This window comes from Chanodichthys erythropterus, chromosome 19 (assembly GCF_024489055.1).
Source record: "Chanodichthys erythropterus isolate Z2021 chromosome 19, ASM2448905v1, whole genome shotgun sequence".
Taxonomy (NCBI): domain Eukaryota; kingdom Metazoa; phylum Chordata; class Actinopteri; order Cypriniformes; family Xenocyprididae; genus Chanodichthys; species Chanodichthys erythropterus.
In genome coordinates, this window is record NC_090239.1 from 21,465,750 (window position 1) to 21,491,871 (window position 26,122).

Sequence of the window (26,122 nt, forward strand, 5' to 3'; positions counted from 1 at the left end):
AGGTTACCCTTGGATGGAGCTCTAAGAGTTAGTCCAGGAAGATTTGTCTGTAAGGGTACGGTTTAAACGCACAGCTACCTGGCAAATATTTTGGTAATTCCTCCATTGGAACCCTATTTATCAAATTTAAAGGGGTGGACTCAAGGAAAAATACAATTGGATCCTTTCCCCAAAGAAGATTCTTTTAAGCCAGGGGATATGGAAAGTGCAAATTCGATGATTAATGGGCGCTGGGGAGACCCAGAGTGGAATTATAAGTACATGAAAGAGTCGTAGATTAAATGGAAAGAGATGAAAATATATTGGGATAAAGGTCCAGAGAGGCCAAAATTGCCCCATGCCTCAGCATCCCCTTCAAATATTTGTCAATATAAGGAGGAATTGAAAAAACCTTTCATTCTACCAAAATTATATCCCACCCTGCCAGAACGTAGAGAGACACAACAGTGTGCGGCAGGGGGGGCCGCAGCTCCCAGTAAATGGGCAGACTGCGAGAAGCCAAAAGATTAACAAAAATCAGAGCCTGCTTTTATGTTTGTTAGACAGGGAAATCAAATTTCCATACGTCCTGCTAAGGCAAGTGACATCGAAAGCATATGTAACAATCTGCCTCTCCCTCTCATCCGGTGAAATTTATATTTATTTACAGTATATTATGTCATACCTTATTATAATATCATACCTTAAACTTCTCAAATATTTGCAACTCAAGTGTTTTGTATGTTTGATAGATATTGCAGAAGGTTCTAAATGAACATATTTTGTCAACCAATATCACATGCTCAGTGAATAGGAGGCAGTGAACACTTCGTGAACACCCTGTGATTAATGGCTGTGAAGTAACTAAAGCCTATTGACTTTTTAAAAAAAAAGTGTATGTATATAAATTTACATAAAGGAAGCTTGTTAACACAGGAATAGAAACTGCAAAAGCAATTCCATTTAATGTTAGAAGTTCATGAAATAACAGCACAATAATGTTCAAAATAGATCATAATAAAACCACAACTAACAGGAAAAAACATGTTTTTAATCAGACAACACATATGGGTAGAGGCTTATCTACACCCAAGGCAAACACAAAGAGCCATGAAATGAGCCAAGAAAACTACTAGAGTTTTCTTTCCCCTATGAGATTTCACTAAAGGTTGTGTTACAATGAGTCAATGCTCAAACAACTGACATTTCTGAGAAACAGACAAAATGCTTTCTGTGTTTAGAGCAGTGATAAATTTGACAGCAAATTTTGATAGTATGAAAATGCCATTTTGTTTTAGTCATATTTTAGTAATTGGAAATTGTTCTAGTTTTAGTCATCTAAATATCATAAGATTTTAGAGAATATCTTTCAAGTTCAAGTAATGAAGATTTTTTTGGTAACACTTTAGATTACAGCCCGGAAAGTACTGGGTAATTACAACAAATTTACAGCATAACTTTCAATAATTATAGTGTAACTATACAGTAAGTATGTGTAAGTATAGGGGAACAATATGTGAAGTATTGGGAATAAAGGGGTAACAACCAGGAAAAATAACAAATTATTCATACTTTTAATATTTTATAACTAAGGGGTACGTATGACATAACTAAGGGGTAAATATGACATTACGGGCCGTAAATTAAAGTGGAGCTTGTTACACTCTTGTTTCATGTAGTTACATGGTAAGTAATTAATAAAAATAAATAAATAAATAAAAACGCAAACAGTCATATCACTTGGAAAACTTTATTTGAAAAACAACTTATTTCAAAACAGATTTAAAGTTAAAACCCTTCTTATTGGTTTCTCTTGCTTGGCTTCTTCCTCCTCTTGTTCCTCTTCTTCTTTCTTTCCACTGATGAAACTTAAGAGGGAATCCCATTTACTATTCTGTATTTAAAAATTACAGAACACCTGGAAATGTGCTCACCGTTTACTCATCTTTTACCCTCATGCCATCTGAGATGTATTAGACTTTCCTTCTTAAGATGAACACAAAAAGGATTTTAGGAAAAAAATAAATCCTCTTTGAACGCTTTATAATGCAAGCTCACGTGTTCCTAAAAGTCGAAGCATCAAACAGCACAAACAGCAATAACTACAGTAATACGACCCTAATGAATGAATCGATGTCTTCTGAAGTGAAAGATACGTATTTGTAAGAAAAATATCAAATATTTGAATATTTTTAAAACTTTCGACCAGCTGTCTCCTTGCGCGTGCAAGCAAGGGTTGAGAGTTCATGCTTGACGTAACTTGAAGCGTGACGTAGGCGTGCCGAGAAACTCACGCAGATGTTGGATGCCGTCAGTTTTTTTTTATTATTATTTTTTAGTAATGCTCACAACAAAATACACAGAATAGCAGATAATGAGAATGAGAAACAAACAAGACAGAATAACAGAGACGGCAGTTCTCGCGCGAGTTTCACACGAATCTTGAAAGCTTCACGTTGCTCATTTCAATGTGCTTCATCGAACGCGAAGTCGACTCTCATGTAGGCGCTGGTGACAGTTGGTCGGAAGCGAAAAGATGAATAGCCTAAACCATGAGAAAATTTCGGGGTGTACTGTATTTTCTTATAATACAGAATAGCAATGGGATTCCTTCTTAAGATTCATCAGCTGAGAAACAAGAGCAGGAGGAAGCCAAGCGAGAAACAACAACAACCAAAAAACGGACAAAATGTATTAATGTCAGGACTTTAGAATTTGAAATGAAAAGTTGATTTAAAAAAAAATTTATAATAAGTGTTAGACCTGTTTTTAATAAAGTTGTTTTTCAAATAAAGGTTTCGGAGTCAGTGATATCAGATTGTTTGCATTTTATTAATTACTTACCCTGTAACTACATGAAATAAGAGGGTAACAAGCACCGCTTTAATTTACGGCCCGTAATGTCATACTTACCCCTTAGATATATGTCATAAGTACCCCTTAGATATAAAATATTTACAGTATAAATAAATTGTTATTTTCCTGGTTGTTACCCCTTTATTCCCAATACTTCACATATTGTTCCCCTATAGTTACACATACTTACTGTATAGTTACACTATAATTATTGAAAGTTATGCTGTAAATTCATTGTAATTACGCAGTACTTTCCGGGCTGTAATCTAAAGCGCTACCGTTTTTTTTTTTTTTTTTTATGGTTTTAGTTTTAGTTAACTATAATAACCCTTATTACTTGTAAAATATATTGACTAATGTGTCAAATGTTCTTAGTCTTTCCTTCTTGTGACAGAAGATACAGTAGCTTACTATGAATTAAATAGAAATTAAATTAAATTAAATACAGTTTATTGTGTAGCTAAACAAAATAACAATAGTGACCAGGAAAAAAATAATTACAAACTATCCCGAAATACACCATGACTCTTATTCTGAAATGTCTGCAGCCTGCACTGTAGCCTATTGTAGTAGCAGGCTACTCATGAGGGACATAAAAATATGCATTCTTACAACCGTTTAAAACATATTACCATATAAACATTTTGTAGTAAACATTGTCATAATTCATCAGTATTATCAGTTTATAAGCAATTGATTGGCATAAACGTGGGCTATTCATTAATAGAGTACCTCAGGGATGACGTGTTTTTGTAGGCCAACCCGGGTTCCCTCGATTGAAAGCCTATGCATTTTTCCCATAGACAAAACGTGTAAGTGTCATAACCCTTTGTTAAACACAGAGCTTATTTTCTTTGATTTTCCAAATGTCTATCAAGATAATCTTTACAAGTTAACACAACATTTATACATTTTGAAGCCTAAATAAAGCCGTCAGATATAAAAAGCTAACGGTAGGCTATAAACGGACTACAGCACACCATGGTCACAGATCAACGTCGTCAAAGCTCCCTCAAACTTTATTTAGAAAACAACTTTATTTACAAACACACTCGCTGATTATGATCTGCGGTGTGTATGAATATTTATCCACTTTTTCATGAGAAATGCTGTCCAAATGTCCTGTTTGTCATGATGACGTCTAAAGTCCCCGCCAAAGGAAGTAGTCCATTTTAGCACTTTGTTAGCAACCACCATTTTTAAGACACAATAAAGGTTAAAAAAAAAAAAAAAAAATCACAAGTGGGTTATAACTGGTGTGTATTATGTCATAGATCAAAACGTGAAAATATATAGAGGCTTTGTTAACCACAGACCTTATTTCAGACGATTTAGCAAAAACCCATTCAAAAAACCCATAGACTTTACGGCGTTGGAACCGGAAGCCCTAAAATGCTAACTTGCTTCCGGGTTTTTCCTACAAAAATAGGTCATCCCTGAGGTACTCTATTGCTAAGCAGTCTGAAGGGCTGCTAGACAAGCCTATAGAGCGCGCAACAGCGCCGCTTTTCCCGCGGTTAGATCAGCACGTTATACTTCAAATGTGCGCATCTTCCACACAGGACAGCAGTTTTGACTGGATATCTTCCCAAATCGTCCCTCTCTATCATTTTCGTCTCATTTTCTTCCATGAACAAACGTTGTTGACAAAAATTATTTGTCAACGAAATGAACACTGGTTTGGAGTGTATAGGTTACTGCTAGAGGGGAAACATGGCATAAATGTGTAAGACACACCCCACTGGGGGAAACACTTCTAAAGAGAGTACCCCAGGGATGACGTGTTTTTGTAGGCCAACCCAGAAGTTGGTGGCACACGGGTTCCCTCGATTGAAAGCCTATGCATTTTTCCCATAGACTTTTGGAAAATCACAGAAAATAAGCTCTGTGTTTAACAAAGGGTTATGACACTTACACGTTTTGTCCATCAAGATAATCTTTACAAGTTAACACAACATTTATAGATTTTGAAGCCTAAATAAAGTCGTCAGATATAAAAGGCTAACAGTAGGCTATAAACAGACTACATAGATATATACACTAGATGTCGCCTTGGGGTTCTAAGCATGCGTCAAAGCCGCCGCCATCTTGGAACAGGGGTCTTGTCATAGGAAGTAGCTAGGTAACGCTGCTATCTCCGCCTTTACTTTGAATTCATGGACGATGCCGGACTTTTGAGCTGCGTATGGATGTTCAAACTAAAGAAATCTAAAAAAACAGACAGCAAGGGATTACATTTCACAAGTGAGAATGTGTTTTATGATATTGAATGTTAAGAAATTATATTTCTGGTTACGTTGGTTTGTTTCAGTCCTTGGTTAACGACCGCAGCTAGTCCCTGCTAGTTACCCATTAGTTTAAAAACAAAACTTTCCAGTTAGGAAAACCGCAGTAGCTGTAAAATCTTTGCGTAGCAGGGGCACTGAGACCTGTCACTCGACCCGTCACCGCTATATGCGCCAGTCACTCGACCTGCCACGGCTATACCCGCCTGCCCCGCGACCTGCCACGGATAAACGCGCCTGCTGTCCAAATGTCCCATTTTTAATGATGACTTCTAAAGTCCCTGCCAAAGGAAGTAGTCCCTTTTAGCAATTTGTTAGCAACCGCCGGTTTTAAGACACAGTATAAAAAAAAAAAAAAAAAAAAAAAAAAATCACAAGTGGGTTATAACTGGTGTGTTTTTTGTCATAGATCAAAATGTGAAAGTATTTAGAGGCTTTGTTAACCACAGACCTTATTTCAGGCAATTTAGTAAAAACCCATTCAAAAAACCCATAGACTTTACGGCGCTGGAACCGGAAGTCCTAAAATGCTAACTCGCTTCCGGGTTTTGCCTACAAAAATATGTCATCCCTGAGGCACTCTATAGAGTGGTGCAGGTATGACGTCACTTTGTAGGCCAACCGGCAGTTAGCATCACACTGGTTCCCTCGACAAAATCCCAATAGAATTTTTCCATAGGCTTTTCGATTATCGCAACAACAAAAAAAAAGCTTTGTGATCAACAAAGGTTTATGATACTTACACGTGTAACGATCGGCCCTATTGGTCGATTTTACGTGAATTAAAATGGGGTCAGATTACACTGTGTGAGCTTTTGGAGTGTTTAAAAAGATGAGACAGACAACAGAAATAAAGTGAATAAATAAAGTGTATTTACAATTTCCACATGGAACTTAAAACAACACAATAAAACTAGAAAAACTTAGGCCGTTTAAAAGCAGGGAGTCCATGTTCACCATACCATAAAACAGTCCTTAAGAGTCCTAGTAACGTGCTGAAAATCCCAATGTGAAAGTGTCCACCGGTGTAAATACAAAGTCCACAGAAGTGTTAATCCAAGTGAAGTTGATGTGAAGCACTGGAAAGGTAAGTCCAAGAAATAACTCCTCAATCCAGCTTGTGGGTGATCACGTTTGTAATGAGCGGGCTTGATTGTTTGCCATGCTGCCTCCTTTATGCTGGCTTACTTCCTTGTTCCTGTCATGTGATCAGTCACATGACAGGCAGACCCATACACATTTAAAGACATACACACATTAAGTAGTTAAGAGGAATAAAATGGACTATAAAAAACATGTAAACCAATTAAAACTATTATACATAAAATCATTGTAATAAATAGAGCGGTAAAACACGTATTTTATGTGACAGTGTTACATAGTACCTTTTAAGGACTAGTTTCTTTCCCGAGGTGACGTAAGCTAAGGGGGGGGACTGTCAACCATTGTCCATGTAGTGGGTATCCTCTCGAATGTGTGTCTTCAAAATGTCTTTGTAATAAATTAGATAAAACTAGGCCCTCCCACAGAGGCACTAGTCTTCCGGAGGAATCTATGGGAACACTAGAGAGAAGTGGAAACAGATACCAGCCTGGATGTCCTTGGGTTGGTGACGCCATTCCTCCCAAGGTCCTGTAGCAATCAGCCTTCCTGGCACGCCACTCCCCCCGGCATTTCCTCCTATCCAGCTTGTGGGTCTCTTTGGTGTGTGATGTTGATGATGAACGGTGACGAGGTGGATGATGAGGTGGTTTTCTGCTGGGGTTGATGACGGCACACTCCTTGGTCTCCACACCACACGACTTACAGTCGCCGATGAATCTCCAGGTGTCGCTGCGGATCGTAGGCCACCAGGCAACCTCCAGGATCCTCAGGAGGGTCTTCAGCCGTCCATGGTGTCTCTCTGGGGTCTTTCGATGGAAGTGCTGTACCGTCTGCTGGATCAGAGCCTTGGGGATGACGAGCTGGATCTTTACGTTGCTGTCCCCCTTCTGGATCTGACGGTACAGCACGCCTTGGTGGTCCCGCACTTCGATCCCGTCGGTTGGTGGTGTGGAGGGAGAGATGGAAAGTCTCTGGAGAGTGTCGTCAACACCCTGTGTGCTGATGAGCTGCTGTCTGGAGAAGGGGAGGATGGAGAAGATGGTGTCCAAGTCTGGCCCAGTAGTAACAGTGGCACAGAATCCTCCATCCTCCCCTTCTATGTACCTATTAGGGCTGAACGATATTCTGTTTTAACATCGACATCGCGATGTGCACGTGAGCGATAGTCACATCGCCGGAACATGCGATATGAAGGGTAGTAGCCCATGGTGTATTAAGAGAACGGTAGCACCAGGGTAGCACAAACACGAGTTTGTTGTATGGCTTGTTGCTGGGGTGACATGCACGTCCCGCGTGCCTGCACAGTGATTGGTTCGCTGGGCCGCTGCTCACTGCTCACAGCCAACATAAAGTTGTGGCCACAAAACAAGGAAACACCACCAGTTTGTCTGATCACTTAAAACGGCACCGGAATTGCGCTGAATGACACACAACAGAAGCACTCTCTCGCGTGCACTCTCTCTCTCTCTCTCTCTCTCTGTTGCGCGCGCGATCAGTTCTCCTCGCGCCTGAATAGTCAAATACATGTGCACACAGATGTCTAAATGTCCATCGTGTGGAGTATCTCGCGTGAATACAGTCAGTTATGACTTAAGTGGACGTAAACAGGTGGGTAATAACTGAATATGCATAAGTTACGTTCATGCATTCAGCTGCTCGATTAAATAGGCCTACCTGTCTGTCATTAATGTTAATCAAACAACAAACGATGTTAAATAAATGTAGGCTATAAGTTATATGTTAAATAAACATACTGTATCTGAAAAAAATATTTTTAATTTACTATTGTTTTTGTAATTTGCTTTGTTCTTTTATATAGCCTAACACAAATAACTTATCAATTTTCTCATATTAGCCAATGCTCATATTGTCCACCTCTTGCCCACCTGTAGGCTACATACCAGCTGATATACAACGTAGTCTTGATTTAGGTGGTCAATCTGCATTTAAAAGTTTGAAAGGGTTTTAAATCTTCTAAATCAAGTAAAATGACTCAAAATAAAGTAATTTAAGCATAACAAAGTCAACTTTAATCATATAAAATGTAATTTACCAACATTAAAATTGTGACCAGTGAAAATGCTGAGTGGCTAGTAACTTCGGAAAACCACTAGCCACAGTGGCTGGTGAGCAAAAAAGTTAATGTCAAGCCCTGCATACAGCATACATAAACATGCATGGTCATGATCATGCTAAAGAATACTCAGTTTAGAAGTTTTATTTCATTTTGTTTAGCCGTGATTATGATAATGACCAACACTGTTTTACTTTGGCACTTTTGCTAAGAAAAGTTGACTTAAAAACAAAAGACTGTGAACCAAAATGCTTATAAGTTGTTTTATAAAAAATATATTTATTTTAAGTTATGTTATGAACCAATCAGGGGGGTTGGTGTTGTAAAGCTGCTGTTTAAATGTGTTCGGCTTTTCTGTTTACAGGAATATGTTCTCTAATCTGTTTATTTCATATATTTAGCCATGATTATGATGACCAACACCAACACTGTTTTACTTTGGCACTTTGGCTAAGAAAAGTTGACTTATAAGCATTTTGGTTCACAATCTTTTAAGTTGTTTTATAAAAAATATATTTATTTTAAGTTATATTGTTGTAAACCAATCAGGGGGGTTGGTGTAAAGCTGCTGTTTTACTTAAAAATGTGTTCTGCTTTTGTGTTTACAGAAATGTTCTAATTTTGGAATAAAATATTAAGTGACCTTTTTGTCACTTGTAATGAAGCTTGCTTATTAGTGAAATTATTAATATCATGGAATGGTAATTATTGACTTTAGCCTGGATTGATGCCTTTCAATATCGCAATATATATTGTTGGGAAAAAAATATCGCAATGTAATTTTTTTCCAATATCGTGCAGCCCTAGTACCTATGTAACACTGTCACATAAAATACATGTTTTACCGCTCTATTTATTACAATGATTTTATGTATAATAGAGTTTTAATTGGTTTACATTTTTTTTTTATAGTCCATTTTATTCCTCTTAACTATTTAATGTGTGTATGTCTTTAAATGTGTATGGGTCTGCCTGTCATGTGACTGATCACATGACAGGAACAAGGAAGTAAGCCAGCATAAAGGAGGCAGCATGGCAAACAATCAAGCCCGCTCATTACAAACGTGATCACCCACAAGCTGGATTGAGGAGTTATTTCTTGGACTTACCTTTCCAGTGCTTCACATCAACTTCACTTGGATTAACACTTCTGTGGACTTTGTATATACACCGGTGGACACTTTCACATTGGGATTTTCAGCACGTTACTAGGACTCTTAAGGACTGTTTTATGGTATGGTGAAAATGGACTCCCTGCTTTTAAACGGCCTAAGTTTTTCTAGTTTTATTGTGTTGTTTTAAGTTCCATGTGGAAATTGTAAATACACTTTATTTATTCACTTTATTTCTGTTGTCTGTCTCATCTTTTTAAACACTCCAAAAGCTCACACAGTGTAATCTGACCCCATTTTAATTCATGTAAAATTGACCAATAGGGCCGATCGTTACACACGTTTTGTCCATCAAGATCATTTTGACAGAATGACAGAACTTTTATGAAATTTGAAGCATAAATGCAGTCGCCAGAAGTAAAGGTAGGATAAAACGAACTTCATCACGGTCGCTCAACTTCATCACGGTCGCTCAACTTCAACATCACCATCACTAAGCTTCCAACAACTCTTTCAATTTTATCAAAAAACATTTACTCCAAAAAACCCATTGACTTCGGCACAATGTAACCGGAAGTGCTAAAATGCTAACTTGCTTCTGCGTTTTGGCCTACAAAGTGATGTCATACCTGCACCACATGACAAATTTAAAACTTCCCACCAAATATAAACTATTTTACAATTATTATTATTGTTTTAACTGGTACTATTATTATTATTATTAATAATAATATGAGGCTAGTTTAATGTAGGTATACAAAGTTTTTCTAGAAATTTAGGCTACAAAAAAAAAAGAAAAAAAAAAAAGGGAAATACTTGGTGCAAACATATTGGGCCTGTTTACACCTGGTTACTTCATGCATTTTCTCTGCCCTCCGAAACGCATTTGAGATGGATTTAAATCTGAATGCTCAAACCACTTCAGGAGGTGTTCTGGGACGCATTGCAGTCAAAACTGAACAGCTCTAAAAGCATGTAGTCATTGAAACCACACATGTAAATTTTACTCCTTTCAAAAATACTAAAAAGTAAACGTATGAGAGAGCATGTTATAGGCAAAATAACATCCTATAGCCAAATATGACAGTGGCGCTACTGCTTAGTATCTCTTCAGCAAACCGACGTGCAAACTGCGCATATGAAACAAAGTCGTACACGCTCAAAAAAACAAATTATCTTTAGTAAAAGTAATGAGACTAAATTATCTTACCAGTGCTGTTGCCGTGCTCTCTCCTATTGTGGCCTTTTATTTTGAAATTAGCAGATGGTCAATAAAATGCAGCTCATTTGTTGCTTTTGGTGACGTGAACTCCATTAACCTGCATATAGCGTGGGAACCAAAGATCGGATTTATATCCGTTTTGCCTAAACACATTTATATGGACAACTGTAAATGAAATCGTTTTGATAAATCAGATAGCTATCCGAGGAGTAAAAACACATGAAATGACTAGGTGTAATCGGGCCCATTGTTTGCAAATATCTTAGATTGTAATGATATGTTTAGTCTTGGTCTTGGTGTAAAGTTTTGAAGGAATAGTTCACCCAAAAAAATAAAATGGTCATAATTTTCACACTCTCATGTCCTTTTCAAAGCCATATTGCTGTTATTACAGTGAAACAAAACTTTGAAAAATTGTGAAATACTGTAGATATTTTCATAAGTTCGTAACGACCACATTGTGCATTTGAATAACATTCTGAGGGGGTCATTATAAGTGTGTGAGAATCAGACCAAATATAAAGTTATTCAATTTTTATTTCAAGTTTACATAATATATACAAAATATATTCTTTTTGGACCTTGACAGCTCATGATCACCATGAACTGCTCCAGTCCTATTATGTTCCATAGGGACAAAATACAGCATACAGTACTGTTTTGAGTAAACAATGACAACATTTTGATTTTTGGGTGAACTATCCTTTCTAGTTACACTGACTCTCCTCAATGCTGATTGGCTGAAGACAGTTTCTAGATGGGCATTGGGCAATAACTATCCTTTACCCAAGGAATGTTCTGAACATCATGAACAGGTCAAAGAACTTGGATGCACTAATTCTAGCCAAAGGAAACAGAGGAAGAAATAAAGGAAAAAAGATGGAATAGGAGGTTTGGAAAGGTCAAACAATAAAATTAGGAATAGAAGAAAAAAATTGATTGGAGAGAGCAGAGGAAATGTGAACATTTGATGAAAGAGTAGGTATGGGTTTGAACCACAGCATGACCCAACTCATCCATTCATAAAGAATGACCTTGATATTACAGCAGCCTGCAGCTGAACCTTATTAGACATGCTGGATGAGTTTTCAGAGAACAGAATTACACAGATACACCTAATCCAGTTATATGTTGCTTCCTTCCAACCTCTACTAGTCACGGCTATAGCAAATCTCTATTGGGATCCATTTTAAAGAGATTCTTCTCATTTAGTATCTCTCATATTTTTAATTGAACTTTACAACTGGTCAGGGTAGTCTGAGCTTTGCAACTCCAAAATTTTCAAACAATCCAACACTGTATTTTTAACTTTAACTTTAATACCTTTACCTCAAGGTATTGTGTCTGATTATCAGTCCAACAGGCTGCATTTGTTTATATAAACACAAAACAGATGAACAATGATGTTTTCTGTTAACTTAACAATGGTCAAAAGTCTGGACACATCTACTCATTCTTCTGAATATTGTGCATCCTTGGATGCTTTTTAAACTGTATTGACTAAGTTTACATGGATGCTGGTGCTGGATAGTTGTTGGCTGCTTTTCCTATTTTTATCTGCTCCTACCCATCTATTCAAATTCAGTTTTGAAACAAAATTGCATAATTTTCGATTAAAAAGTAATTAAGATCAAGTAAAAAGATTCAAACTTTTGACTGGGAGTAAAGATTTCCATGAAAATTAGAAGAAAATACCTCTTTGATTGTGTCAAAGATTACCACTCACTCTTTAACGACTTTCGCCTTGTGTATTTCACTTTATTTTCTTTCTCTTTTTGCTAGACAAGCTGTAACATTTAGTTGATTACTAGCTGTCACTGTACAGAGAGCAATGTAGCAGTGAGGGGAAAAAAACCTTTGGGGTTAAATTAGGCTCAGTGTCAGCAGACACAAGACAGAATATCATGTGGTCAGCTATGGGCTAACGCTAAAGGCTACCATGGCGTCACCTCATAAATCACATCAGGTTTACTTTCACTTTAACACAAGCCTACATGAACCAGATAAAACATTGACCTTTACAATGCAGACAACTAAAGACTAAACAGAGACATGCTAGGACAGGACAGGCTGGTTTGACATGTAATAGCTAAGTCTGAGAATGAACAATGTCAACATGCCACTCTCATGTTTACGCAATTTTAATCGTTGAGAAGGTAATTAGTAAATCTGACATGTTTGTCAGTCTAAAAAAAATTTAAAAAATCAAGCGACTGCATCACAGAACTTTAAACAAATTGGATAAGGGAATAAAGAATTGCTTGTATCATGACTTACAGGTTAGAAATATCTCAAAAAAATTCTTTTGAAATCTGCATTTTCATCTTAAAAGATACAAAACATTTCTTATGGATGCCTAGCACATCATACAACAGTATAGACCAGAAATACAACAGTAAAACTAAAATTGTGAACCACCTAAAACCACAAATCTGGACATTCATTTTTATCCTACATCTTGAATAGCTTTACATTACAGATCCACAATTTTGACAGTTCTTATTTCATTACAATTATAAAATAATATTACATATATTATATTAAGTCTAATTATATAATATAATATAATATAATATAATATAATATAAATATATAATATAATATAATATAATATAATATAATATAATATAATATAATATAATATAATACTAACAAATACTTATTTTAATGAATAAATTTATTAGTTGCTTTATTTAAAAAAAAACAACAACAACAAAAAAAAAAACACTTGGAACCACAGTTTGAGACCCATTGATATAGAGAATTAGCACCAAACAAGGAAGAGAAAGTTCTACCCTGTTCTCCATACAAGAACATTCCAAACTGGCGGAATAATGCTACCTATCCAACCCTCGCACGTTTGGTTATATCTACGTTTGTAATTGCCCAGAAATGAAAAACACTCCATGCTGACAGAGTTTCTGAAGGTTTAAACCAAAACAAAAATCTCAGATGTCAAAACAGCAGGATGTGTCCTGGCGTAGACCTCTCCCTGACTATTCAGTTCTCAACATCTAAATGCTGCCCTCAGTCTGAATTTACTGAACAGTGAAACATGAGATCTGTGTTATAGTCTCTAAATGCCCAATGTCTAGCACTGTAGGATATTACCTTGAGACTCAAGCTCACCTGTGACACTGGTGTGACTTTGTTACTTTGTTGCTGTGACTAACGAAGATGTTAGAGGATGGTATGGCATCTGTTTTGGCCTTTCCCTCAAAATTGCTCCTGTCTTCTTGCTCGCTCAGAGCAGCATTATCTTTATTGTACTGACTCAGTCCAGAGGAAACATCTTTCCTCTTCTGCTCAGAGCTGGGCACTGTATCTGAGGTGTCTGTGGTTTCCCGATGTCTTTCCTTCCGTGTGTATATGGATGAACGTTCCTCCAAGTTGGCATACCGTTCAGACAGCTCCCGCCTTCTCTCGGCCTTGTAGCGGGCAATACGTTCAGCTTTGGATTCCAGAGATGAGCCTTGCAAAGAATCTAGAGCATCCATCATCTCTCACTTCAGTTACACGTCCTTTGTCTGTGATATAAGCTACAATGTGGAAGAGTCCACGGCTCCAATGACTGATGGTGACAGTGGGCGTTCTTGCTCACTTCCTAGTGGACAACAAGTCTGCCGATACCATTCCACTGTTGAGAAAGACAAACAAAATGAGTTGCCTGTTCTTAAATTTAAAAAAGGCATTTGTTTAAGCACTGAATGAAAAAACAAAACAAAAAAACAAAAACGAAAATATGCGATTGAATAAAAAAAATAATAAAAATAAAAATAATAAACAGTGGCACAATCACTAACAAACCTACACTCTACACAATCTTTCCTAAGGCACTTTTTTTGTCAGCCTAGATCTGTTGAATTAAAGCCTGCAAAAGACAGAAGTGATCTAGCTGAAAGAAAACACACAGAACTCTAACACCTGCCCACATTGCTGTGATTCTCATATTACCCTTAACAGACCCAGAGGAAAAGAGAGGGAGAGAGAGTGAGAGAGAGAGATGCCTTGTTGTCTACTGAAGGGGTTTTTAAACCTCAGCACTGCACAGGCTGCAGTGTAATATCATACAGCTATAAATACCTTTTTAATTGATTATTAAATAGTTTAATTAAGGTTTATACATGCTAGTTTCCATGTCAGAGTTCCAGATAAATCTTATCATTACTACTGCCAGTTTGCCAAGTTTCAAATGATTATTAAGCAGCAAGCACAAACTATGCAAAAGCGGCAACCCTTTCGTCAAACTCAGTGTCCAAATTCACCCTCTCATTTTCATTCACTCCTTCAAGTGGATTATATTAGTGGAGCAATGTTGGGAATACTGAACAAGGGTATAGAGGGGCAATTTCAAACAGCCTAGGTCTTGAGGAGCTGTAAGATGTGTAAGATGAGGGAGAACTACAAAATGTTCAGTGCTGGGGGTCCTTCAGGACAGGTTTGAAACCTGTGCATGCATAGGCTGCCTACTAAGGAATCGTTCACAGAGAACAAATGTTTGTGTTAAAAAACAGCTAGACCAGTATTTCCCAACCACTGTGCCATGGCACCAGTGTTGCAAACTAATTTTCAGGGGAAGTTGCTAAAGGCAGGTCAATTTGTTGCTAAAAGTTGCTAAATGACGTTGTGCTGTCATTGCGTGATGACGTCATTGCGTAACCATGGCGCAAAACTGCGCTATTGCCTAGAATCCACATAAAAATAGGATCTGAAATATGGTTAATTTAGATTTTTTCATAAAAAAATATAAACATTTTATTTGTAAAATATAAACAACATCTTAATGAACAGATATTTTTTTAATGCAGCATTGATTTTTTTTTTGAACAATTACATTTTATTTATTTTGCAAAAGCAGCAACTAGTAAAACTAAAGTTTGCACAATTATTGTTATTTAAGCAGTGTACTGGTCTTAAGTGTGCTACACTAAGAAAAGTTTGTAAAAAAATAGGGCACAATGTACTGTATTAAAATGAAGGAATTATCCGTATTCATTATTCACAGGTTTTTTACCTGTGTTTTAAATTACTCAAGACACCATGAAATATTAACTAAAATGTGCTTTTTAGGTAATTTTTAGGTAAATACACAGTTTAGGTAGCTTTAAAGTTTAGTTAGAGGGAATTGCTTATTCCATTATATATTTTTTTTCTTCTCTCATTTTTTGTTGAAAGTTAGTAGCCATACTCTTGTTAAAATGTCCTCAAGTTCTGATTTTTTTTAGTGCGCCGTCTGAAAGCTTGTTAAATGATTTAACTAGGGATCAACTATTGGAGCTTGCAGAATATTACAAAATTAATTTGGTGGGTCAAGATAAACGTGTAAAAGAGAACATTAAAACCTTGGTAAAGACCGAATTAATTGAACTTGGTGTTTTGGAGTCTCAATTGTCTGAAGACGCGTCAACTTTTGTTAATGTGACAACACAGTCTCGGTTAACATTTGAGGAACAAAAGCAGTTGTTGTTAATTCAAACTGAAATAAAAGAAAAGGAGTTAGAAATGCAAAATCGTGTTGAACTTTTGCAGCAGCAGCAACTTGAACTGGAACGCTATCGTTTAGATTTAATAAGAGACGGCAAACTTTCTTTAACGGGGGATTTGGAACATAATTCAGGTTCATGCAAGTCTGACTTTGTGAGTAATATGAGATTGATTCCAAAATTTGATGAAAAGGAGGTTGAACGATTCTTTTTATTGTTTGAGCGTGTTGCGGATGCACGAAATTGGCCGGATGACGAACGCACATTGATGTTGCAGTCTGTCTTTACAGGTAAACCGCAAGAAGCATATTCTTCACTTAGTGTGGATGATGCGTCTGATTATCAAGCAGTAAAAACGGCGGTGTTGGGGGCGTATGAGCTTGTTCCAGAAGCCTACCGACAATAGTTTAGGTGCTGGAAGAAAAGTGAGAAACAGACGTATGTTGATTTTGTACATGATATCTCAGTCTATTTTAATCGTTGGTGTGTAAGCATCGGAAGTAAAAACTCTCGACGATTTAAAAGAATTAATGATGCTTGAACAATTTAAGAATTCTGTTTCAGATCGTGTTGCAACGTACATCAACGAGCGCAAACCTGACACGGCGTATGAGGGGGCCGTTATGGCTGATGAATTCTCTTTGATTCATAAGACGGTTTTTAATTACAGATCTGATGGTGATACTTTTCAAAAAGATCCATGGCGAAAATCTAGCAAATTTTCTCAATTTGTGCGCGAGTCACCCGGCAAACCGTTGCATGTTGAAAACAAAGACAGAGCAAATGTGCAATTATTGTCATGGGTTTGGACTCTGGAAGAACGAGTGCCCGTTATTGAAAGCAAAAGCTGACAATTCTAAAGTGAATTCGAAATCTGTGTCTTCTGTGAAGTCCGTCGCTTTGGCTGTGGCTCCTTTAACAATGAATAACGTGCAGAATTGCTTGCCGTGTGTTTGCTTTTACTCCGTTCGTTACAGAGGGTTCTGTTAAACTGGTGGGTTCCACAAAAGTCGTAGCAGTTAAGATTTTACGCGGTACAGGATCATCAGAAACCTTTGTGCTGGAGAATGTATTGCCTTTTTCAACTGATTCTTACACTGGAAGTAATGTATTAATTAAAGGCATTGGCTTGAATGTTATGTCTGTACCACTTCATAAAATTGTTTTACATTCTGAGTTGATTCAGGGAGAAGTGGAAGTGGCTGTTCGTTCCTGCTTGCATGTGGAAGGAATACAGGTAATCCTGGGAAATGACTTGGCTGGTGATCGTGTCTGGCGGAATGATTCACCACATCTAGTAGTTACACCATGTCCCACTCCAATGGCTTTGGAACCAGTTGGGGACGTAAATTTGGTCTCTTCTTTAGATATGTTGTCGTTGTGTGTGACAACACGGTTGATGGTTAAAAAACAAGCTGAAACGAACAATGTGGCGAGTAAAACTCTGGAAGTCCCTTCAATTTTGTCAGTATCACGTGATGAATTGATTGAAAAACAAAAAGCTGACTCAACTCTTGTTGAATTATTTGACAGAGTTGTCTCATTGGACACAGTTGAAGATCTTTCTTCTGGGTATTACCTAGATGTGGGATTGTTGGTTCGAAAATGGGTACCAAAAGGAGAGTTTGCAATTGGTGATCCAATGGTGCAAATTGTAGTTCCTCAATCTCTCCGGCAACTAGTACTACAGACAGCACATGATACGTCTGGCCATATGGGAGTGAAAAAGACGTACAAGTTACTTATGAAACGTTTTTTTTTTTTTTTTGGCTATTAAAGCGTGAAGTGTCTAAATATATTAAATCGTGTCACACGTGTCAGCTTACTGGAAAACCAAATCAGTCCTTGAAACCTGCTCCCCTTTATCCGATACTGTCATTTCTCAACCTTTTGAATATCTCATTATAGATTGTGTCGGGCCTTTGCCTAAGTCAAAAGCAGGTAGCGAATGTTTGCTAACAATTATGTGTCAAGTAACTAGATTTCCTGCTGCGTATCCTTTATGTTCTGTAATGGCAAAGCAAGTTGTAAAGGCACTAACTCAGTTCATTTCGGTGTTTGAGATACCTCAAATTATCCAGTCTGACCAAGGAAGTAATTTTACTTTAATTTATTTGCTCAAGTGTTGAAACAACTTCATATTCAACATAATCTCTCCAGTGCCTATCATGCTGAAAGTCAAGGAGCACTGGAGAGATTTCATCAAACGTTAAAGGAACACTCCACTTTTTTTGAAAATAGGCTCATTTTCCAACTCCCCTAGAGTTAAACAGTTGAGTTTTACCGTTTTCTAATCCATTCAGCCGATCTCCAGTTCTGGCGGTACCACTTTTAGCATAGCTTAGCATAGTTCATTGAATCTGATTAGACCGTTAGCATTGCGCTTAAAAATTACCAAAGAGTTTTGATATTTTTCCTATTTAAAACTTGACTCTTCTGTAGTTACATCGTGTACTAAGACCGGTGGAAAATGAAAAGTTGCGATTTTCTAGGCTGATATGGCTAGGAACTATACTCTCATTCAGGCGTAATAATCAAGGAACTTTGCTGCCGTTCCATGGCTGCAGCAGTGAAATGATATTACGCAGCGTCTCTCACAAACGTCTCCATGGCGCTGCGTAATATCATTGCACTGCTGCAGCCATTTTCCACCGGTCTTAGTACACGATGTAACTACAGAAGAGTCAAGTTTTAAATAGGAAAAATATCAAAACTCTTTGGTAATTTTTAAGCGCAATGCTAACGGTCTAATCAGATTCAATGAACTATGCTAAGCTATGCTAAAAGTGGTACCGCCAGAACCGGAGATCGGCTGAATGGCTTCAAAAACGGTAAAACTCAACTGTTTAACTCTAGGGGAGTTGGAAAATTAGCCTATTTTCAAAAAAGTGGAGTGTTCCTTTAAAGTCTTTGTTGAGGTCATATTGTGTTCAGATGGGTGCAGACTGGGAGACTGGTCTTCCTAGGTTAATGATGGCAGCTCGGAAAGCTGCGCAAGAAAGTACTGGATTCAGTCCAAACGACCTTGTTTTCGGTCACGACGTCCGCAGTCCTTTGGCTGTTTTATCTGCGGACTGGCGAAAATCTGATCCTCCGAAAAATGTTTTGTCCTATGTTAGTGACTTTCATAGACGTATTTATGAAGCATGCCAGTTGGCAAAGTCGACTTTGAACAAAGCACAAGATCGAATGAAACGGCTTTTTGATCGCCGAACAGAGTTGCGGTTGTTTCAACCTGGTGACCAGGTATTGCCATTGTTGCCTACTGTTGGATCACAGTTTCAGGCTAAGTATGGGACCCTACACTGTTGCGCGTCGGATTTCTGATCTAAACTATTTTATTAATACACCAGAACGAAGGAAAAAGACCAGAGTGTGTCACGTAAATTTGTTAAAGCCTTACTATGCGTCCAAAGATTTCGATGACCTTAAGACAAGTGATAAAGTTAGTGTGTCTGGTTCTTGTATTAAACCTGTTCTGCTTACAGATTCTTCTGCAAATGTTGACAACGCTGAACTGACTTCTACTCCAACTCCAATTCTGGTAGGTGGGGAGGAAGATGAAATCTATCCTGGAGATGGTATTGTTCAAGGTCGTCTTCGAAATTCAGAAGCATTGGGTTCTATGCACGTTTGGCTTAACCATTTAACGGATGTACAGCGTACCGATTTAATTAAGTTGATTACTGAATATGCTGTGTTATTTTCTGATACTCCTTGTACAAATTTGATTGAGCATGACATTGATGTGGGAGATTCAAGTCCAATTCGTCAGCGTTACTATCGAGTGTCTGCAAATAAGGAAAAACAACTAGATGATGAAATAGAGTATATGCTGAAAAATAACATTGCGGAACCTTCTTTTACTTGTTGGACATACACCATATTAAAAGGCGCGGAGAATGTAACTGCTGACGCCTTGTCCCGCGTTCATGTGGTTTAAATGTTTTAAAGTTTGTATTCTTTGATTTTTGTCTCTATCTTCCTTAATTTTGCTTCCTAGGTGCCAGGTTGCTGGATGAGTGAGTTGATGGGATTGAGTTGCAAGCTGGACCAACTGCTGTCATTTGAACTATTTTGAATTGTGGGAGTTGTGGTTTTTCTTAAGACTCTGTGCTCTCTTCTTTTTTGGGGGTGTGTGTGACCCGTCTCCCGTTACTCCGGCTGCGTCAACTAGTGGGCGTGGCTAGGAGAGTCTGGGCATCGCGAGAGTCTGTCCAACGTTGTTTTGCTTGGACTAATTGAGAATGATGAACACCTGTTTTGTCCTTTTATTTTACACCTATTTTATTTTTTTGTAGCCGGTCGTGACAATCTCTGTATTTAGAAAATGTATTTAGATACTACTTATAGCATATTTGAACCCATAGTGTACTACAAATGGTAGCTAAATATATTTTTTAAATATAGAGATAGTATATTAAAAGCACATTTTAGTTCATATTTCATGCTCTCAAAATAGCACAGGTGTGTACACTTAGATGTTCTTAAGATGAACTTAAGTAGTACTAAAGAAGAATTTTTAGTATATTAAGTACAAAATTAGTGCGTGAAAACAGAGCACTTTAAGTACATAATAGGTGTACTTTTTTTTCACCTGGGTCTCTGGGTCCTGATGTGCTGCTGCTTCTTGTGTAATTTAGATGAAAATATGTGCCTTATTTATTGTTTGAATCACCTTTCAAAAGTTGCCAAATAAATTTTAAAAATGGCTAAATAGCTAAATTTGTTAACACTGCACAGCAGACAGGTTGTCAGGTGTGCTGTGGAATATTATCAAATGGCAAGATGATGAAAACGTAATGCAATACACTTACTGATACATAGATGCAGCCGTTCAGTGACTCACAAAACGTATCTCTTGTCATTCGCTGGTCAAAAAATAACTCCACTTGAGCTTGATTTTCATAAAATGTTAACATTATAATGGCACATACACGTGGCAAACCATATGTAGAACCACAATACCAATTTTGATCACACACTGTTTAATTATTTAAAAAATTTGAGGTTGTGTCCGATGTGTATATGTTAGCTACCTATAATGACGTTATTGTGTTCATACCTGATTTAAGGTCAAGTTTCACATTAAATGGGAGTAATTCTTTTAATATAATATTCAGTTTTAATAGGCCTATGCCATTTGAAGCAATGCATGTTTGTGTAATTTTGGTATTTTAGAGCTGGTGTGCCGTGGGATTTTTTACTTATCAAAACTGTGCCGTGGCAAGAAAAAGGTTGGGAAACACTGAGTATATACATAGTTCATCTGAAGGTAAAAGAATAAGGGGTCATGAGATGAAAGTTGTTTTTTAACTTAACAGTCCCTAAAATGTGGTGCTCATGTCAAGACGCAGAAAAAACCCTATTTGGAATTTTCTGCATAGCCAGCAATTTATGGAGAATTTGTAGTGCCATGTTAATAAATAAACCTTTTTATTTAAAGTGCTAATAAGTAAGCAGTAAATACACAAATGGCTACATACAGTATGTATCAATGTCCAATGGAAAATCTATATATGAAATGTGTAATTTCATAAATGATTTATATATTTACTGATAATTTATTGAAAGAGTTATTTATTATTACTGCACTTTAAATACTCCATAGGAACTCACATTTGATTTCAATACAGCTTGGAGTTAGCATCTTGCACAAGCTAATGTTTTGATACTCTAATAAGTATAAAATAATTACAGTTCTATCAATATTTCTGAGAATTTAATGCATTTTCTTGGTCTCTACATTCTTTCTCTGCTCTGTCGAGCTTGTTGCAAAAGGTATCTTAGAAGGCAATTTAGCATCAGTGTGTGCTTGTGAGTGTCTGTAAACAAATGTGGGTGATGGAGGCTCAGATGTTGCTATAAAAGTCTATGAATTACGAGCTGGTGAGGAGGTTTGGGGACACGAAGAGAAGTTAGCAAGGCGCTCCTGGATTCCTGATGCAGGGCACAGGGGTTAATGAGCCACATCTTGTACCTCACATTTAATAGCTTCCACACAGAGCAAGCACAAGAGGGAGAAAGGCAGAAAGAAACAAAATGAATGTAACAGGGAAACAATAATTGAAACGGAAAGAATTAGTTTGTGATAGAGTGAAAGAGAAAGCAAGGCTAATGCTGATGAAGATAGGAGTATTGCAGGTGCAATTATGAAATGATCATGGGACAAAGGAAAACACACATGGGAGGAGGTTGTGGAATGAGAGGGAAGAGGAACAAGGTAATAGTGGAGTCACAGATGAGATTACACCATTAGGGCCCGAGCACCGATGGTGCTCAGTCAATTCTTCTTCTTCTCCAAAATGAATTGCATTTTTGAGGGCCTAAACATGCTTGAAAACTCAGGAAACTTTGCACACGTGTCTGAAGTGGTGAAAATTTATGTCTGATATTGGTTTCAGAATTAGGTGTGGCAAAATGGCTCGATAGCACCACCTACAAAATTTCAATTAAAGGTGACGGCATAAATCTAAGGTGTCCCCTGAATGTGTCTGAAGTTTCAGCTCAAAATACCCCATAGATTTTTTTTTAATTAATTTTTTTAACTGCCTATTTTGGGGCATCATTAACTATACACTGATTCAGGCTGCACGGCCCCTTTAACTCTCTCACTCCCTGCCCTCCCGAGCTCTCGACTATAAGTGCAGTTATACAGTGCATAAACAAAGTTCACACAGCTAATATAACCCTCAAATGGATCTTTACAAGATGTTCGTCATTCATGCTGCATGCATGGATTCCTGTGAGTATAGTATTTTTTTTGGATGTTTACATTTGATTCTGAATGAGTTTGAGGCTACATGCTCTGTGGCTAACGGGCTAATGCTACACTGTTGGAGAGATTTACAAAGAATGAAGTTGTGTTTATGAATTATACAGACTGCAAGTGTTTAAAAATGAAAATAACGACGGTTCGTCTCCGCGAATACAGTAATAAACGATGGTAACTTTAACCACATTTAAAGGGATAGTTCACCCAAAAATGAAAATTTGATGTTTATCAGCTTACCACCAGTGCATCCAAGATGTAGGTGACATTTTTTCTTCAGTTGATCACAAATGATGATTTTTAACTGCAACCGCTGCCCTCTGTCATTCAAATAAAAGCAGTGATTGGGAACTTCATTTATAAGAGTGAATAAACCTTGCTTAGACAAATCCAAATTAAGCCCTGCCGCTCGTGACGACACATTAATGTCCTAAGACACGAAACGATCGGTTTGTGAGAGAAACCGAACAGTATTTATATCATTTTTTACCTCTAATACACCACTATGTCCAACTCCGTTCAGCTTCCTGTTAGTGAGGTCAAAAAACGCGTTGTGATGACGGAAGTGATGTCTCGCCCATATACTTAAATGAGCGCGATACATCACTTCCGTTGTCAGAGTGCGATCTGACCTCACTCACCGGAAGCTGAACAAAGTTGGACATAGTGGTGTATTAGAGGTAAAAAATTATATAAATACTGTTCGGTTTCTCACACAAACCGATCATTCCATGTCTTAGGACATTAATGTGTCGTCACGAGCGGCAGGGTTTAATTTGGATTTGTCTAAGCAAGGTTTATTCACTCTTATAGATGAAGTTCCCAATCACTGCTATTATTTGAATGACAGAGGGCAGCGGTTGCAGTTAAAAATCATCATTTGTGATCGACTGAAGAAAAAATGTCACCTACATCTTGGATGCACTGGGGGTAAGCAGATAAACATCAAATTTTCATTTTTGGGTAAACTATCCCTTTAACAGTACATTAGCAACATTCTAACGAAACATTTAGAAAGACAATTTACAAATATCACTAAAAATATCATGTAATCATGGATCATGTCAGTTGTTATTGCTCCATCTGCCATTTTTCGCTATTGTTCTTGCTTGCTTACCTAGTCTGATGATTCTGCTGTGCACAGATCCAGACGTTAATACTGGCTGCCCTTGTCTAATGCCTTGAGCATGGGCTAGCATATGCAAATATTGGGGTCATACATATTAATGATCCTGACTGTTACATAACAGTCAGTGTTATGTTGAGATTCGCCTGAGGTCTTTTAAACAAATTAGGTTTATATCTTTTAAACAAATTAGATTTATATAAGGAGGAGGAAGCAATGGAGTTGAAATTCAACGTATGTCTTTTCCATGTACTGAACTCTTGTTATTCAACTATGCCGAGGTAAATTCAATTTTTGATTCTAGGGCACCTTTAAGTGTGCGCTATGTTTTAACATACAGGTATGAAATTCAGTAGACACATATAACAGCCCAATACCTACAAAAAAAGTCCCATGGTGCAAAATCTGAAATCCCAACAGCAAGTGAGATATTTTGAAATTTCTCGGCAAAATTCTTGCAGGTTTTGCCATTTCCAAATGTTGTACTTTAAAACAGAACTAAGTAACTTTTTTTACCTTCATAAATAGTTTTCTAAGTCCTTACAATGGTTAATTGACTTGTAGTGGTGTGTTTGAGGCGAGCACTAACCCCCTCTGGCACGTCTACGCCAGAATACAGCACTTGCAAGTTGAGCTGCACCAACCCGAAACAATCTCGCCTCATGTTCACGTTCACGCAAGAGTGACAAAATGCTTTACTGTAATTCAAAAACAATGTTTATATTTGACTTTATAAGACAATTTCGAAAATTACCCACCTCCATTGAGTGTACTGTATTTGCAAATTACCCACCTCCTCTTTCTTGTACTGTATTTGCAAAACTACTACGCTGGTGAACATTGTAGTCGTTGTAGTCCAGAGCTGCGCTTGGAGTATTTACGACAGTGTGATTCACTGAAGGAAACTGTAGGGGGAGCTTCACAAATTTCCGCTTTAACAAACTCCTCCTAGAGATTTTATCAGATAAACATCATATTTGGTCAGTCTAATCTAAAGGCCTTTGTGACACTAAATTGTGAAGATCTTTACACTGAAGGGTGCGTTTGTGACGGCCTGACAAAGTTCAATGTTTCGCCATGAAACAGGAAGTTGTCGTAACTCGGGCATACAATGTCGTATCTGCCCCAAACTACACAAGTTTTATTAGAGTCCTGGCCTGAAGACATCTACATTGCAATATTCAGTTACAGTCATAGCACCACTTGTGGGTGTAACGGAGGCCAGCTAGTAGTTGCTGTGCGAGTAAACCTCACTCCTCTGATCTCAAGAGAAGCTCTAGCGACTGACACTAGAGGTCGCAGACTTTAGCCTCCTTTTTTAGAGCGTCTGACTACCACGCCGGAGACCTAGGTTCAAGGCCCGTGCGGAGCGGGCGAGTAGGACCTGGGTAGAGGGGTTACATTGGTGCTGTGACCCGGATGGGAGTGAGGTTTAGGGGGGTGAGTGTAACGGAGGCCAGCTAGTAGTAGCCGTGCAAGTAAACCTCACTCCTCTGATCTCAAGAGATGCTAGCGACCGATGCTTGAGACTGCGGTCTTTAGCCTCCTTGTTAGAGCGCCCACCTTCCATGCGGACGGGCCCGAGTTCGCGTCCTGCTTGGAGCGGGCAGGTGCGAACTAGAGGGGCTACACTGGTGCCGTGACCTTAGCGATGTTAAATTGCAAAGGTCTTGAGTTTTTGCTGAAGGGCGTGTCCGTGGCAGTCTGATGTTTCACCATGAAAGAGGAAGCTGTTGTAACTCAGGCATACAGTGTCCGATCTGCCCCAAACTTCACATGTGTGATAAGAGTCCTGGTCTAAAGACATCTGCCTATATTCAGTTAGTCATAACACTACCTGCTGGCAACAGGAAATGGCATGCTTTACACTGTAATTCACTCCCAGAAATACCATTTAAATATGCCTCGAAGTATCAAACATACTAGAAACATGTTAAATCATGCAACACTTGGCTAAGTGCTAAAGTATGTGATTAACGCCACGAAACAGGAAGTTGTTCTTCTCAAGCATACAATCTGTTCCAAACTTTACATATTTAAAGACGTGAAAAATCCATTCCCTCCATAAAAACGCAGATTTTTTTTTGTGATTGTTGCGGGCAAAAATCC

At 37.8% G+C, this 26,122-nt stretch overlaps 1 protein-coding gene across 6 annotated transcripts in view; it reads right to left on the reverse strand.

The window, feature by feature from the left end:
• The window catches only part of svild (supervillin d), a 168,725-nt gene that overhangs the window by 88,932 nt on the left and 53,671 nt on the right, over window positions 1–26,122 (reverse strand). For all 6 annotated transcript variants that reach the window (XR_010892630.1, XM_067368975.1, XM_067368972.1 and 3 more), the window contains exon 2: window positions 13,762–14,269. Coding sequence is in view for 5 of the 6 variants with exons in the window: in XM_067368975.1 (XP_067225076.1) it covers window positions 13,762–14,132 (371 nt within the window). In the remaining variant the exon portion in view is untranslated. The remainder of the gene's footprint in view (window positions 1–13,761; window positions 14,270–26,122) is intronic.